The sequence below is a fragment of the Etheostoma spectabile genome, chromosome 17 (assembly GCF_008692095.1).
Source record: "Etheostoma spectabile isolate EspeVRDwgs_2016 chromosome 17, UIUC_Espe_1.0, whole genome shotgun sequence".
In the NCBI taxonomy this organism is placed as follows: Eukaryota; Metazoa; Chordata; class Actinopteri; order Perciformes; family Percidae; genus Etheostoma; species Etheostoma spectabile.
Window position 1 is genome coordinate 22,457,666 of NC_045749.1, and position 15,486 is coordinate 22,473,151.

Genomic DNA, 15,486 nt, shown 5'->3' on the forward strand with positions numbered 1-15,486 from the left:
AGACTGGTACTGAGGAGAGAGACTAGATGGAGGAAGACTGGTACTCAGAGGGATGACAGGTAGGATCACCAAGGGCTAATGAATGTGTCAGTACTGCTCTCCAAAGTGGAACCATCTTTATTCATATGGATAATAATTACATTTTTATTGCACTTCTCAAGCCAGGAGCAGAAGGGATTTCCAGAACAGGGAGACATCATTACAACACAATCACATAAAAACCAACAGTTACATATGAAATGAAATCCTTCATAAGGTAAAAAATAAACAGGAAATCTGGCAGTGACACAACAGAGCTGTGTTATGGAAAGAAATAAGAGGGCGGGGCTATAAAAATGTGTTTTAAGACAGCAATAAAAGCTGAGACAGTGTCAATGAAAACCATGCTACAATAACTGGAAGATGAACAGCAAAAGATCCATCAGCCCAGACCCTGACCTGGACATTGGGACAGTTGGGGCCTGACCCAGCAGCTCCCCCCTTATCGGTGTACTCTGAGGCCTTGGCCGGGTAAAGCCTTGTGAGGATTTTAACACATATTTTAAAAGTAACAGGTTTGGAGTGTGAAGAGGCTGAAACTCCCTGGGTGGAGGCCAGTCATATCCCAAACCATCTTTGAACAGTCTGCCCACACATATGACCACCAGTTGTCATGTGACTTACTTAGGTCACATGACAACAACCTCAGAAAAACTTGATCTGGATTCGTCCAGAAACATTAGTATTGGATACCACCAAGGAGATTATGAATCATTTCTGATGCATTTTCTTTGCAGTTTTGTTGATATTAAAATGCATTGATTTCATACAATGATATCAGATCAATCTTTCTTGGTCATGTATGTGTTCCAAATTTGACCTTATGTCATGTCTGGAAATATTCAAGCTCAATATTATATTAGAATAGTATCTATATTGTGTCTATGGCATATATGTATGTCATTAAGCTTAGATTATGTTGTTACATATTCACACTTAGAATTTTAATCTGAGTCTTTCAACAGAAAAACAGCACTTTTGTGAAGGTAAATGCACAATTGTCCTATTAACTCACATTGTATGTTATTTCTCTCTTAATACTAGACCAATCTCAAAGATTGTTGTTCCCATCAGCAGCAGAAGGAAAATAGAGTCCGGGTTGAAAATAATATCTACCATTTGATGTTTTTATGATCTATCTGTTTTGACTGCATGATCATATCACCGTATTATGTAATGCCGTGCGAGCCACAAATTAAAGGTCCCATATTGTGGAAAGTAATATGCCCATGTCGTTTATATTAAATAGCAGGTTGAAGTGCTATATAAATACTGTGAAACTATCAAAACACTCGATCCACAGAGAAATGCACACAGCCAGGGGGCAGAAACTCTGCCTTTAAACAAGCCGTCAGGACTTCTGTATACATAAATAAATATATATATATATATATATATATATATATATATATATATATACATATATATATATATACACATATATAAATAACAGTGCAGAGACTTACAGTTGAGAAAGACCCAAAACGCTGACCAATCAGAGCAGACTGGACTTTTTTCAGGAGTGGGGCTTAAAGAGGCAGGCGCTAAAACTGAGCAACATACAGCATTTATATTAATATTTACATATTTAGGCAGACAGGATAAGAAAAATAATCCGTTTTTTTACATTAAAGCATGTAAATATGTTCCAGTAGAAACCCAAAATACATGAAAATGAGCATGATGTGGGACCTTTAAAGCTTGGCGGGTTGCAGGAGACTCTCGAGCCAGCGATGAGTACCAGTGGCCTACTTAGACCAGGGAGTCAGCGAGTTCAGACTCTCTCCTCAGGCTGGCATCTCTCTTCACTGTGGACGGAGCAGAGAGAAGAGAGAAATGTCACATTACATCATGTAGCTGGAAACAGCTTCCAGTTCAGTGTGAAGGAGCTGCGTTATCAAAGCTTGTTTCCTTTATCAATCGCTTGGTCTTTATCTTGCTGTGTCCTACTTTCTTTTAGAATATCGGTCGGTGTGAGAAAGAAGTGCACCAATAGGTTTTTGATTTTTATTTCTTTCCAAACGTGAACATGATATTTAGTTGCTTACAGACACAATCTGCTAGAATGTCATGGCACCTAAGGTCAAGGTCAAGGTCCCATGACATGGTGCTCTTTGGATGCTTTTATATACAGTAGAACTTAGTGGTCCCTAATACTGGATCTGAAGTCTTTTATATAGACCTTAGTGGTCCCCTAATACTGTATCTGAGTCTCTTTATATAGACCTTAGTGGTCCCCTAATACTGTATCTGAAGTCTCTTTATATAGACCTTAGTGGTCACTATACTGGATCTGAAGTCTCTTTTTATAGACTTAGTGGTCCCTAATACTGTATCTGAAGTCTCTTTATATAGACCTTAGTGGGTCCCTAATACTGTATCTGAAGCTCTTTTATATAGACCTTAGTGGTCCTAATACTGTATCTGAAGTCTCTTTATATAGACCTAGTGGTCCCTATACTGTATCTGAAGTCTTTTATATAACCTAGTGGTCTAATACGTATCTGAAGTCTCTTTATATAGACCTTAGTGGTCCCCTAATACTGTATCAAGGCTCTTTTATAAGACCTTAGTGGTCCCTAATCTGTATCGAAGTCTCTTTTATATAACCCTTAGTGGTCCCCTAATACTGTACATGAGTCTCTTTATATAGACCTTAGTGGTCCCTAATACTGTATCTGAAGTCTCTTTATATAGACCTTAGTGGTCCCTAATACTGTATCTGAAGTCTCTTATATAGACCTTAGTGGTCCCCTAATAACTGTATCTGAAGTCTTTTATATAGACCTTAGTGGTCCCTAATACTGTATCTGAAGTCTCTTTATATAGACCTAGTGGTCCCTAATACTGTATCTGAAGTCTCTTTTATAGACCTTAGTGGTCCTATACTGTATGAAGTCTCTTTTATATAGACCTTAGTGGTCCCTATAACTGTATCGTGAAGTCTCTTTATATAGACCTTAGTGGTCCCTAATACTGTATCTGAAGTTCTCTTATATAGACCTTAGTGGTCCCCTAATACTGTATCTGAAGTCTCTTTATATGACCTTAGTGGTACCTAATACTGTATCTGAAGTCTCTTTATATAGACCTTCGTGGTCCCCTAATACTGTAGCATGATGAGGACGCTGCTGTCATTAGTGTGAGTTTACTGAGAGCTGATGGTCCGATGAGACATGAGCCCTAATGTTGCCCTAATGTACCCATAATGCACGTGGACCAGCTGCCTTTAATTGCCTTGGAAGCAGTGTGTGTGTCTGTGTGTGTGCAAGTGGAACGCTTGCCTTGTGACGAGATTACAGCAACACAAGCTGTTCTAGCAATCAGACACCATTCTTTCAGGGGAACCCTTGCTCTCATTCTGGGGCTCTGGAGCACTTTTTGTGTCCTTGTTTAGGAGGGGGGGCTTTTCTTTCCCTCCATTTCGCCTGTGTTACCCCTGAGGGATCACGCATGGGGCTTCTTTGAGTGCTCTTTGGTTCTTTTTGGTTTGTCCCTTTGCAGGGGTGGGACTAGAAGGGGGGGGAGTGCCCCCCCCCCCTTCCCCCCGTAATCCATTGGTTTACAGAGAGGTCAATCTGACAATTCTCATTTTCATTGGATCACTTGGCTGACTTTTCTGCAAATCTTCCCAGCCCTCATCACATGACCCATTAATTTTTCCATGACGACAATCCTAAATTCAGATAAATGTACCCATATCACCTACTCACACACACACACACACACACACACACACACACACACACGCACACACACACACACACACATAGAGGCACACATAGTACATTGCCATTAATGTAAATTTGCATCTTACAGACTTTTAATATTGGAAGCTCCAATAACCTGCTACTGTTCTGTGTTTAATCCCCGCTGTGGGCATATGGAACGGTCTAAATCAGCGGCAATATGACAACTGTCACGCTAAATTACATTCGGGCTGTGCCCCGGGCTTAACACTCTCGTGGAAAATGAAAGGGACTGTTCCTGTTGCTCAGGCAGAGATCAACACAACTATGACTCCATTACTACAGTATTCTCTCTGTTTCCTACAACGTCCCTAATACCAACCCATACAGTAACGGGATTTCTGCAAGTCATATTAATCACCATGACGCCTCCATGGAAGTTCTTAATAAAGCTTCTTGGTAGGGCTGAATGATTTGGGGGAAAATCAACCTGCAATCTGATTTTTTTCTGCCAGGTATTGCGATTAAAATTTTATTTGCGAATTGCAAATATTCTTTTTTTTCTATAGTTTAGCTAAAGTTCAATGTTCCCTGTGTAACACACAATTATGTCATGGAGCATTATAACATGAGACACCATCAAAACGTCTCTATATTCTTATACAGGCCTGAGAACATAGATATGAACTGGCAGCAATAGGTGTTTTTCTTTTAATAAGCGTTGAACATTAAACAGTCAAACACAGAACATTTATCACAAAACCTTAAGTTATAATAATAAAAACTATTCCAATAAAAATATCAGTACTTTCCTGTAAACTGAAATGTGTGATCTGCCTCAGTTCAACAGCAACATATACATATTATATATTATATATATAATACCGTCTACCGTCATGTTGAATAAAGTTAGACCAAATAAAATAAAATCCAACGAAAAAAAGCATTTCTGTTCACATATATCCATTATCATCCATGTCTTATTCCTGAACATCTGTATCCCCTAATTGCCTCCAGTCTCCAGTGGGAGTTTATGAGCCAGGCCCACTTCCCAGCTTACCTCTGTTACCACGGAAACAGAGTCTTACCCTCTTCCCACCACAAACACACTTATCATCACATATGCATGTAGAAATGTCCAAGCATGGCCGTGGTTCTCCACTGGCACACACACACGCATGCAGGCATCATGTTACATGCTTTCACTGGAACAGGAAACACATTCCATTAATAAAGCAGATGAAAGAAGAATATTGCTGCTGCTCTACAATATTACTTTTTTCTCCATTGTTAAGAGATAGGAAATTATGAATGAGTCTCTTATTATGTTCTCTGTCTCTGTGATGGCGTTCTAACCTCCGTCCCCGTCCTCTGTCTCTGTGTTGGCGTTCTAACCTCCGTCCCCGTCCTCTGTCTCTGTGTTGGCGTTCTAACCTCCGTCCCCGTCCTCTGTCTCTGTGATGGCCTTCTAACCTCCGTCCCCGTCCTCTGTCTCTGTGATGGCCTTCTAACCTCTGTCCCCGTCCTCTGTCTCTGTGTTGGTGTTCTAACCTCTGTCCCCGTCCTCTGTCTCTGTGTTGGCGTTCTAACCTCCGTCCCCGTCCTCTGTCTCTGTGTTGGCGTTCTAACCTCTGTCCCCGTCCTCTGTCTCTGTGATGGCGTTCTAACCTCTGTCCCCGTCCTCTGTCTCTGTGTTGGCGTTCTTACCTCCGTCCCCGTCCTCTGTCTCTGTGATGGCCTTCTAACCTCTGGTGGATTTCTGAGGACTATGGTTACCTGGTCATTGTTGATGACTAAAACTACTTCTGAACGTTCACATGTTCCATCAAAACAACTTCCTTCCTGAGACTATTTAGCAGAGACACCAGGGCTCTGTCCGGAGCTTAGCCCCGCCCATGATGATTGTGATTGGTTTAAAGAAATGCCAATAAACCAGAGCATGTTGTTCTCCCATCCAGGAATGCTATGTGGACTAGCCAGACCCTCCTCTGCAGCACTGTGGAGGAAGGTCTAGTTAGTGGGTAAAGCCCTTGTTAACAGTTTTATCAGCAGAAAGATTTGCATTAACTACCGGTTCCCTTTCAATCCCATTGCCTGTGCTGCTCTTTACCTTTCAACATTTCAATGTGCACATGAACTGAGGCTAAGAGTTGATTAATAGAAATGATTTAGCTTCCATTTTGAGAACCCCAACTGCGTCTACCCTAACAGGCCACAGTGTAACTGTAATCACTGATTGAAACATAACACTCCTTTCCACTGCTGCAAGGAGTTTTCTGTCAACAAAGACAATAACTAACTTACTATACTAAGTTATTACCGATGCATAAATAATGTTGATATGAAAAGTCAGAGGATGCATGATTGGTGATGCAGTGTGTAGAATCCAAAGCTGACACATGACACACTTCTGAGAGTTTCTAAAATCCTTTAAAATGCTGAGATCAAAGGGAGGCTGTTAAACCTGCAACTGCTGAGAAAAGCTGCTCCAGCTCCTCAACTCTAATCCTTTCAGCCTTTATCATTCATAAAGCCTTAAGACAAAACTGAGTTTCAACCACAGCCTGGTTCAACAGAGGATAACATTACCCTCACTTCACTTCTGAACTTTGGACTTTCTTACTTTGTCTTGCTCGCGTAGTGAACACACACGTACATTTCCAGTCCGTTATGTGCAGATAAGTGTGGGGACATCCATCCGAACCAAGGCCACTTCTCACTTTCATTAGATGTTTAGGGTTAACTCTGGACTTCACATTCTTATTTCTTTGTTATTGCTTTCCAGGGGCATTGTTGTCTTCATAGATTAAGGTAGGACATTAAGGTAGTGCTAAGGGCGAATGGGGGCTGAGGGAAATGACTCGCTCCAAAGGTCCACAGTGAGTTGAACACTGGTAATACGGGAAACGAAAAACATTGGCATTGAACAGATTTGTTTGTTTTTTTTCACAATCATCTAATGTTGATGTTCTTCTCTGGCAATATGGTTCAAACATTTGTGGCGGACTCACTTCTCGACGTCTTGTCCAGACCACTTTTGAAAATCAGCAGACATCCATGACCACCGCGTCCAAATTGAATTGACCACTTCTGAATAAAGATGACCCATCACAACATATCAGACACTCAGCTGCATTTTAGCATCAACACTTCCAAACCAGATAAAGTTGGGCTGTGTCTCATCACAGATGGAGGACACTATGTGCGTGGGTTGGGGGGGGGGGGGGGTTACCTCAGCATGACTTTTTTAAGTGGGCTACAAAAGAAAGATCTAAAATGAAGTATTGACTGCTGGCCCTGTTGAATGCCTCTGAATGCTGCCTTTCATTCATTTCATTGTCTTAAAGGTTATCTCCCCCCCCCCCCACCCTATAAAAAAAAAAGGCTTGTGAGTCACACTGTAAAAGCGCTACACTGCCAAGCTCTTGTTAAAGATATTGTTCATACTGTCCACCGTGACGCAGATGCTGACTCACAAGCCCAAATCATAAAATGATTTTTCAGCCAGACAGAAATGTTCAGTGCTGATTCTGATGCCAATATAATCGTTGTTGACTGTTTTTCTGCAGACAATCCTGGTCGGGGACAGTGGAGTGGGAAAGACGTCGCTGTTGGTGCAGTTTGATCAGGGAAAGTTCATCCCCGGCTCCTTTTCTGCAACAGTGGGCATTGGATTCACGGTGTGTGTGTCTGTGTGTGTGTATGCTTGCGTGCGTGTGTGCTCGTTTGTGCAATGCATGCATAATTTGTGTATGTATTTCTTCAAATACAGGACATTCTCTTGTTAAAATTAAGTAAAATCAGCTGTCAGAAAAACACCCAAAACATACTGTCTCACTTACCTCTAGTGATACGTAGCCATGCAGATAGCTTTGGTTTAGTTGGCCCAGTGTTTTAGGTATCTGTGAGATTTCTGCTTCCAATCCTACCAAATGAAAGTAAATGGAATTGTGTGAGTGGTGCGCACAAAATTCTAAAATTGTATAAACAATCATCAGCTGAGTGAAGAACGCGTAATTTGAACAAATTGTCTCTTATCTGTGTAGCCAGTGCCGATTCTTACATATATTAAAAGCTCTTTCTGCTTCTCCCAGAATAAAGTGGTGACTGTTGACGATGTAAAGGTCAAACTACAGGTCAGTAAGTAAATCACTTCCAGTGAAAACTTGATGTGTTTCCACAATAGCTATACTTACGTTAAGAGCACAGGCTGGTTTCCTCTCGGGCGTCGGTGTATCTGAAAGTGGAACCAGGCCAAGCTCTTTGGTTCCTTTTCTGTTTCAGATTTGGGACACAGCAGGACAGGAGCGGTTCAGAAGTGTGACACATGCATATTACAGAGATGCACACGGTGAGGAAACACACACCATCACCTAACTCATAGACATGTGCGGAAATATAACCATACGTTAATTCTTCTTTTCCCTAAAGCTTTGCTCCTCCTGTACGACATCACCAGCAAAACCTCCTTTGACAACATAAGGGTAAGTCTGGGATATGTCTAGCGTCTGGAAAGATATGGGAATGACAGGAAGAGGAAACAGCCTGCATCAACAATTAGTAAACTCTGTGGATCATTTAGTGTGTGTGTGTGTGTGTGTGTGTGTGTGTGTGTGTGTGTGTGTGTGTGTGTGTGTGTGTGTGTGTGTGCGTGCATGTGTCTGATCGTGGATTATCATTGTAATGTGTGCAACAGAGATGTGATTTAGCACCAAACCACAGACGTAATCTTTTCCACAGAGAAACAAAGGAGAGTCCATTTATGGCAAATCCAGCTCAGCGGAGTCTAATTTTGTTAACTTAAAGTGACTATATGTAACTTTTAAATGTTTCTGAAATGACGTGATGTTCCATCTGATGATCATAAATGAACTGTAACAGCAAACGAGACTAACAGTGAAAACAAAGCTATATTTTACGGTTCCAATTTTCCCCACAAAGTCACAGAATGATTTTCAGCCGGTAGACCGTGCTACAGTACCAAATTCTGACTGGGGTAAGGCCATCAGAGGGAAGAAGGAAACGAGAAAAGAACAAATGAAATCTCAAAGAGAAAGTTAATGACAACGAGCAAAATACAAGTCAACTTAGTCAGGCTTTCAACAGATGGAGACAACGATTGTAAATGATTCTAAAAAAACGTCCCTGAATTGGCCCTCAGGGATGTGAAATGTCTATTTCATTCTTAAAATAACTTTAGATGCGCCATGCAAAGCATTCATTGCGATTATATGACCTCCTCGTAATGCTACCTCCTAGACCTTTATGACAGGTGTGGTAGAAACACTACCGCTGCCACTGAAATCAACACAAACTGAAAGTTAGATATAGCTTCATATAGGACGTTTTCCAGGTCTCAGCCTAATGCAAACCCACTTTCTCTGTCTTGTTTCAGGCATGGTTGACAGAGATCCATGAGTATGCACAGAGCGATGTAGTCATCATGTTGCTGGGCAACAAGGTGAGAGGGAATTGTCCAAGAAGTTCAGAAAGTAAAGGAAAAAAGTCTTGAGAAAATAGAGAGAAAGAAAGAAAACTGAGTGTAAACGTTGGCTTCTTATGATAGAAGGAACAATCCATACAGTCCGTACAGCTAGCTAAAGCCAGATCATTTGTCTAAAGTTGGTAGAGATCTGGTCTACAGTGGCAACGTTCCGGTTCCGGAATTGATCCGGTGCCGCTGGAAATTCCCCCGAGCTAAAAAACCAACATGGCTGCCGTGCATCAACAGTGTTGATCTTTAATAACATGCAGTTATTACCAATTCAGTCTTATTTGTGTCTCAGTAAATCAGTTGTACACACGGCCTTGTCCAACTATCTGTGGACATGTTACAAAAAACAGCCCAATGTGTTGTTGTTGCTAACGATGGCTAACCTGGCACCAGCCAATCAAAACAATAAAAATCTGCCTTGTAAATGGAACGCATTCAACTCGAATGTGATGTCATCACCCAGGACTAGAGCTGAAGATCTAGTGGTTCCGTTGGGTTCGGTCTTAATTTCTACCATTTTACATGGGCTCGGGCCTGGCTATCAATCAGTGATTCTTGACAACAGACAAAAGAGCTGTGTGCATGCGCACATTTGAGTTTGGGCTTTTGAAAATATGTCAATCAAAATGTACTGGCCGGACTCTCTGGCTTTTAGAGCCCCAGGGCCAATTAAACTCTGTCCCTATTTGTTTCATTGGTGTCCTGCTCTAACCACACTGCCTCTGTGTGCCAGGCTGACATGAGCAGCGACAGAGCCATCCGGAGAGAGGAAGGAGAGCGCCTTGCCAGAGTGAGTTTTTCCTTCCGCTGTGCAAGCACACTGATGCTGCTGACTGTGCTGCTCACTGCTGTTTGCTCCTCTCCTTGTCTGCAGGAGCATTCAGTTCCCTTCATGGAGACAAGTGCCAAGACAGGAGTCAACGTAGAGCTGGCCTTCACTGCTGTGTCCAAGTAAGAAACACTCTCACGTGATGGCTTTTTAACACCGCACACTACAGCAGGCTGGATGTTTCATACAGAAACATAACACAAATACCTCTGCAGGAGTTACAATGTAATAACACTTATCAATCTACTAAATACAAGATGTTCTGAGACCGATATCAGTATCAGAAAAGCCTCTGATACTGCCTAAAATACTAGTATAGGCATGGGTAAGTACTGGTGTTTATGCACCGATCTGATACCACCTGATGTAGCAGAAGGAAATCTACTTTAAAGTAGTTTCTTTAAGTCATTTTTCTGCTCTGACTGACTGTCAAACTGGACAGTAAAAGAAAGTTCTATGGTGTTCATTGTTTGTGTTTCTTCATGTTTCCCTAAAGCTTTAACCTGAGCCAGACTTAACCCCTTAAAATCACTTATGTAATTCAGAAAAAAACATATATATTACATTTTACACAGAAGAGAACATTGAGTAAATAGGATGACACTCACAGCTTGCTTTGACTGCACACATACACATATATATACACATATATATATACACAGTACATCTTTTAATAATAGTGACAGCACTACTGTTGTCAGGGTTCAAAATTAGCACCATCCACCACCAAAATGTAGATTTGCTTGACTCACCAACCAAAAAAACAACAATAATCTTTTGAGTGGTTGGTGAAATGTGAACATCCACTTGACATTTGGCCAATGGATGAAGAAGTTCCTTTTGAACCCTGACTGTGGGTTCATCTCCAGTGTGTGACGCCTGTTTCGGTTCTCCAGGGAACTGAAGCACCGGGCCATCCAACATCCCAGTCAACCCAAGTTCCACATTCATGAATACATTGAAGCACAGAAGGAGAAATCCGGCTGCTGCAGCAGCTACTTCTGAGTCTGTGTGGGAGGAAGCCCGATAAACTACCGCTGCTCCCAAAATACACCATGACGCTGCCATTCACTCCGGACTGAAAGCCAGAGGGAGAAACCGAGCTTTAGCCTCACAGAACCACGGTTCCTCTGACTGTGGACAGTTTACACAGCACCTGAACATTTGTTATAGAAATGCCAACAAATAGTATAAAAAGTATTTGAATTTGATTAAATAACCTTATGCTATTTGCTTTTTTTGTGAAAGATCATAACCACCCTTGTGTATGTGTGTTAGGTACAAACCAAACAGCTTGGCTGGTTCGGTCCGAAGTCTGAAAATACTCCTCACCCCCCAGAACTCTTAAATGCCAATAACCACTAACGATGGGCTGACCAATCATTAGTGGGAGTTACATGCTCTGACAATTATTATAGCTTATAGCTTAGCATGCTCAGCTAGTCTAACTACATCTCGCTCACTCACACTGATTTGTTTTTGCCTTTTATAGATGTCAGACTAAAACTAGTATTTCTACCTGCTGATTTACCAATAAATCAATGCTGATGTAAAACAAGAACGTTACAGACCCCAGTTAGCATAAGAGGAAGAAAGTGAAAACAACATCCATCCATACACCACTGGCATACGCCAGCAGAGCACACAGTCTTAAGGCACACTTAGTTTAAGTCCCACATTGTTCCACCTGAAGTGTCATGCAGTCTACCAGGGGATCCAGACATGGACCAAACACTGTGCCATGGATGCAATCCAAAGCCAAGTCCATGAAGAAAAGCCCGGTCTGTTTATGACACAGTCAGGCTGGGACATTCTTGACAAACTGTTGTGGAGACGCGACAGTCGGCTGCCGGGACTCAAGAAAACGTTTTGGTCACCTGAAATGTGTCTCTGGAGGAGTCCTGCATGATCCACCATGATCTGGGGCCAGAGGTCCGATGTGGTCCTTCATGTAGGAAACATCTCTGTACATAATGGATTTGTGAGAGTGAGCAGATTTTTGAAAAAGGTTTTTGACATGTTGGCTGCATTATTTCCCTCCCAGTATATAAAATGTATTTTGCTTTAATGCCTAGATTATGGACTTTGAAGCTTTGTTGCATGTTTGCTGGACTGCACGTCCCAACTCTTTGGCAGTACCTCCAGAACATATTAAACTGTTAATATTTGTAAGAAGACCAACATAGTACAAACCAATAATTAGAATTTCTCTTCAGATTTAAACTCAACTCTCAGGGTACATTTTAATTTTTTTTTAAATACAACAGTTGGCAACGCATTAAAGCTCCATTAATGGATTAAATGTTTTTCCACTTGGAGGCAGCAGAACAAGCTGTAAACACAACGTATCATCGCCTCCCTAAACTGCACATTTCCCCATCCAGCATACATATTTACATTAGCATTCATTTCGAGTCCAGTTTCCTACCACCCAATACATGTAAGTCTCCTCTCCTTTAACTCTGTTTGGGTCTCCACCAATTCCTGAGAAAAATCTCTTTAGCTGCTAAATGCTTTGTTTAGCAGCTAGTTACTAACTTAGCCTGTCGGGCCCTGATGGTGGTCTTAGCAGAAATTTCAGTTTCACACCATTCAACTGAAACACTACTTAACGGATGCTCATGAGCTGGGGGGGGGGGGGGGGGGGGGGGGGGGGGGGGGGGGGGGGGGCTGCAGAGTTGGGTGGTAGTTCTCACTGGGTTTGACCCTCGAGCCATAACTTTTATATAAGACATGGTCATTTGACCTATATATTTACTGTATTAGGGCAGCTTTGAGAAACTCCTGATGTCAGAACAACAGTCACTTCCTGTACGGATGCTCAGGGTCTGACACGGCATCATGGGAAATGATTTCCTTTAGACCTTCTACTCGTTGAACAGTTGGTTGTTGTCCGAGCACGCTGCCAAAAGATGTTTTTGCTGTGTTGTATGCTGCATAAGAAATAAATTATTTTTAACTGAGCATATATATATACTTATGGTTCTTCATCGGTGTGTGTGTGTGTGTGTGTGTGTGTGTGTGTGTGGTGTGTGTGTGTGTGTGTTGTTGTGTGTGAGCGAGAGAGAGAGAGAGAGAGAGTTGTTAATCTCACAGTTTACTCTGCCTTCTCGTTAAGTCCTATGACTTTCTTGTTTTTCTTTATTTGCTGAAATGCTGAAAGCTCTGGGTGTGGAGGGGCTGTCTTGGTTGACACGCCTCTTTAACATTTTTCTGACATTGACGCCAATAAAGCAATTTGAATTTGAGCGAGAGAGAGAGAATGAGAGAGAATGAGAGAGAGAAAGAGATAGAGAAAGAGATTGCAATCTTATGAATTGTAATGAACCTACAGGAATAAATAGAAAGAAAACGTTCTATTTGCAGATGAAACCTTCAAAATAAAAGCGTAATCATTGCAAGCGTGAGAGTCACCATTGTGACAAAAAGAGATCTGAGCTGGAAGCACTGCTGCAACCTCATATCCCAACAGGAAACAGAAACCATCTACTGCTACTGCTACAACTACTATACAACAACATCCGGAAATATCTCCATACAAGTCCGGTTTTCCTGTTACTGTCAACAAGAACACAAAGACTGCTGCACTAAACATGACTCAATGATATTCATACACACAGTACATAAATGCATGCTTGTCTATATGCAGCTGCTGTGTTAAATTCTGCTGTGCTCATAGCTGAGTAATAGTAGTAATAGTAATAATAATAGTAATAATAAAAATAATAATAATAGTAATAATAATGTAACCATGTCATTTATCCTGAATAAGGAAAACTAAAAACAGTGATTGGTCCATACCCATATTGTCATCCAAAATCCTGTTTGTGGCCCAGCAAAGTGTCAAAATTCATCTTTATGACTGACGCTTAAGATACACTATTAAATCTCAACTGATATTACTTTTAATGCAGCTTTGAGCAGGTTGTTTTTTTACTCTTAAGCCAATTCTTAGCAGCGTTCTGCTTGTGAGTCCTTCTCAGAGGCTTGATTGAGGTTTATGACTCCATCTTGTGGCCATTCTGCATCTTCACAGACATGATATGTGAAGTTGTTACCTTCCATTGGCCGAATTGAGCTGCACGTTGGGACTGTTGAAAGTTGCTGGAAAAGGTAAAATTGCAAAAACATCTTTCAAAGTAAACCTTGAAAGCCCTCAGAGGTTTAAAGGTTGTCATTCTTCAACAGAGAATGCCTCCCGGACTGATCCAGCTGAACACTTCCTATGTCAGGTGTTATAACCCTGTCCAGTTCCATTCCATTGCCAAGCCCATGCTTCCTCAGACAGGAGGCAGAGGGACACATTCCGGAGACCAAGTAAGGCCCAGGTCCTGACTCATGCCCACCTATTCTACTCAACTTTTATTGAATATTTTTGCAACACCTGTGCCCACATGAGTGAAATCCGGCAGAATTTCCGTCGGCAACAGAGCAATCCCGGAAGTGGAACGTCAAGAATATACTAACTATTTATTTATAACATTGAACTATACAAATGCATTGAAACAGCACTGTAACCAATCACATAGGAGAGTCTATGAAAACAACAGTAAATGCTTTAGATTAGATTAGACAATACTTTATTCATCCCACAGCAGGGAAATTCCCTTATGACAGCAGCATTTTCATCAATAAAAGCAAAACAAACAAACAAACAAGTAAACACACAAACAAACAGGCAAACAACAGCCAATGAGCAGAGGGTAGGCTGAATGTGAAGGGGCGTAAAGGTTTTGTAAAGTGCCATAGTACAGAAAATATTGCAGTGTAAGTGAGTGAAGTTAAAATTAAATTTGAACCCCAAACATACCAAAAATGTATTATTATTATTATTATTATTATTATTTATAACACACTAGGTTGTTGCTAGCAGCAGGATCTAGAGATGCTGAGGTCAGAAGTCATTTAAAGTCAGTTCTATGTTTTTCTACAAGCTTTAGTCGGTTTCCATTCTCTGCCAGGGATATATTCTGATGGGGAATAGGTTTGAAATTGTTGAATTTATTCATTTAGCATAGGTAACGTGCATCAACATCCATTCCTTTAATTTCAGTCTAAATAATTTCTGCTTTTCAAATCAAAACATTAGATATAATTTCCTATAAATGAGGTTTACCGACCATAAATTCCCCAAAAATAACTGTAAAACTAATGTTAATAAATTAGTTACGTAGTGTTGAACATTGAAAAAAAGCGTCAATAGTGTTGGAAAAAGGGACAAATGTAAGAAAAGAGTTAAAAACATCGATAAAAAGCATCAACAAAAGTGTTAATATTCAGATTTGACGGGAACACAACACAAGGGTTAAGACCAATTCTCTATGACGTTACATTGTACTTTGTAGTTTAGATTTGAGGAAGAGGCGTTATTAACCCGTTACGGCAGTCTGAACAGTACGAGCTTTTATTTTGAAAAGCCGATGGCAGCTTTGTGT

The 15,486-nt window shown here is 41.0% G+C and overlaps 1 protein-coding gene across 1 annotated transcript in view; it reads left to right on the forward strand.

The window, feature by feature from the left end:
* The window catches only part of LOC116705663 (ras-related protein Rab-37), a 13,827-nt gene extending 1,515 nt beyond the window's left edge, over positions 1-12,312 (forward strand). The window contains exons 2-9 of the mRNA XM_032542030.1: positions 7,298-7,408; positions 7,823-7,864; positions 8,013-8,079; positions 8,160-8,212; positions 9,124-9,189; positions 9,956-10,012; positions 10,097-10,173; positions 10,948-12,312. Of these exons, the coding sequence (XP_032397921.1) occupies positions 7,298-7,408; positions 7,823-7,864; positions 8,013-8,079; positions 8,160-8,212; positions 9,124-9,189; positions 9,956-10,012; positions 10,097-10,173; positions 10,948-11,056 (582 nt within the window). The 3' untranslated portion in view covers positions 11,057-12,312. The remainder of the gene's footprint in view (positions 1-7,297; positions 7,409-7,822; positions 7,865-8,012; positions 8,080-8,159; positions 8,213-9,123; positions 9,190-9,955; positions 10,013-10,096; positions 10,174-10,947) is intronic.
* The last annotated feature ends 3,174 nt before the right edge of the window (positions 12,313-15,486 follow it).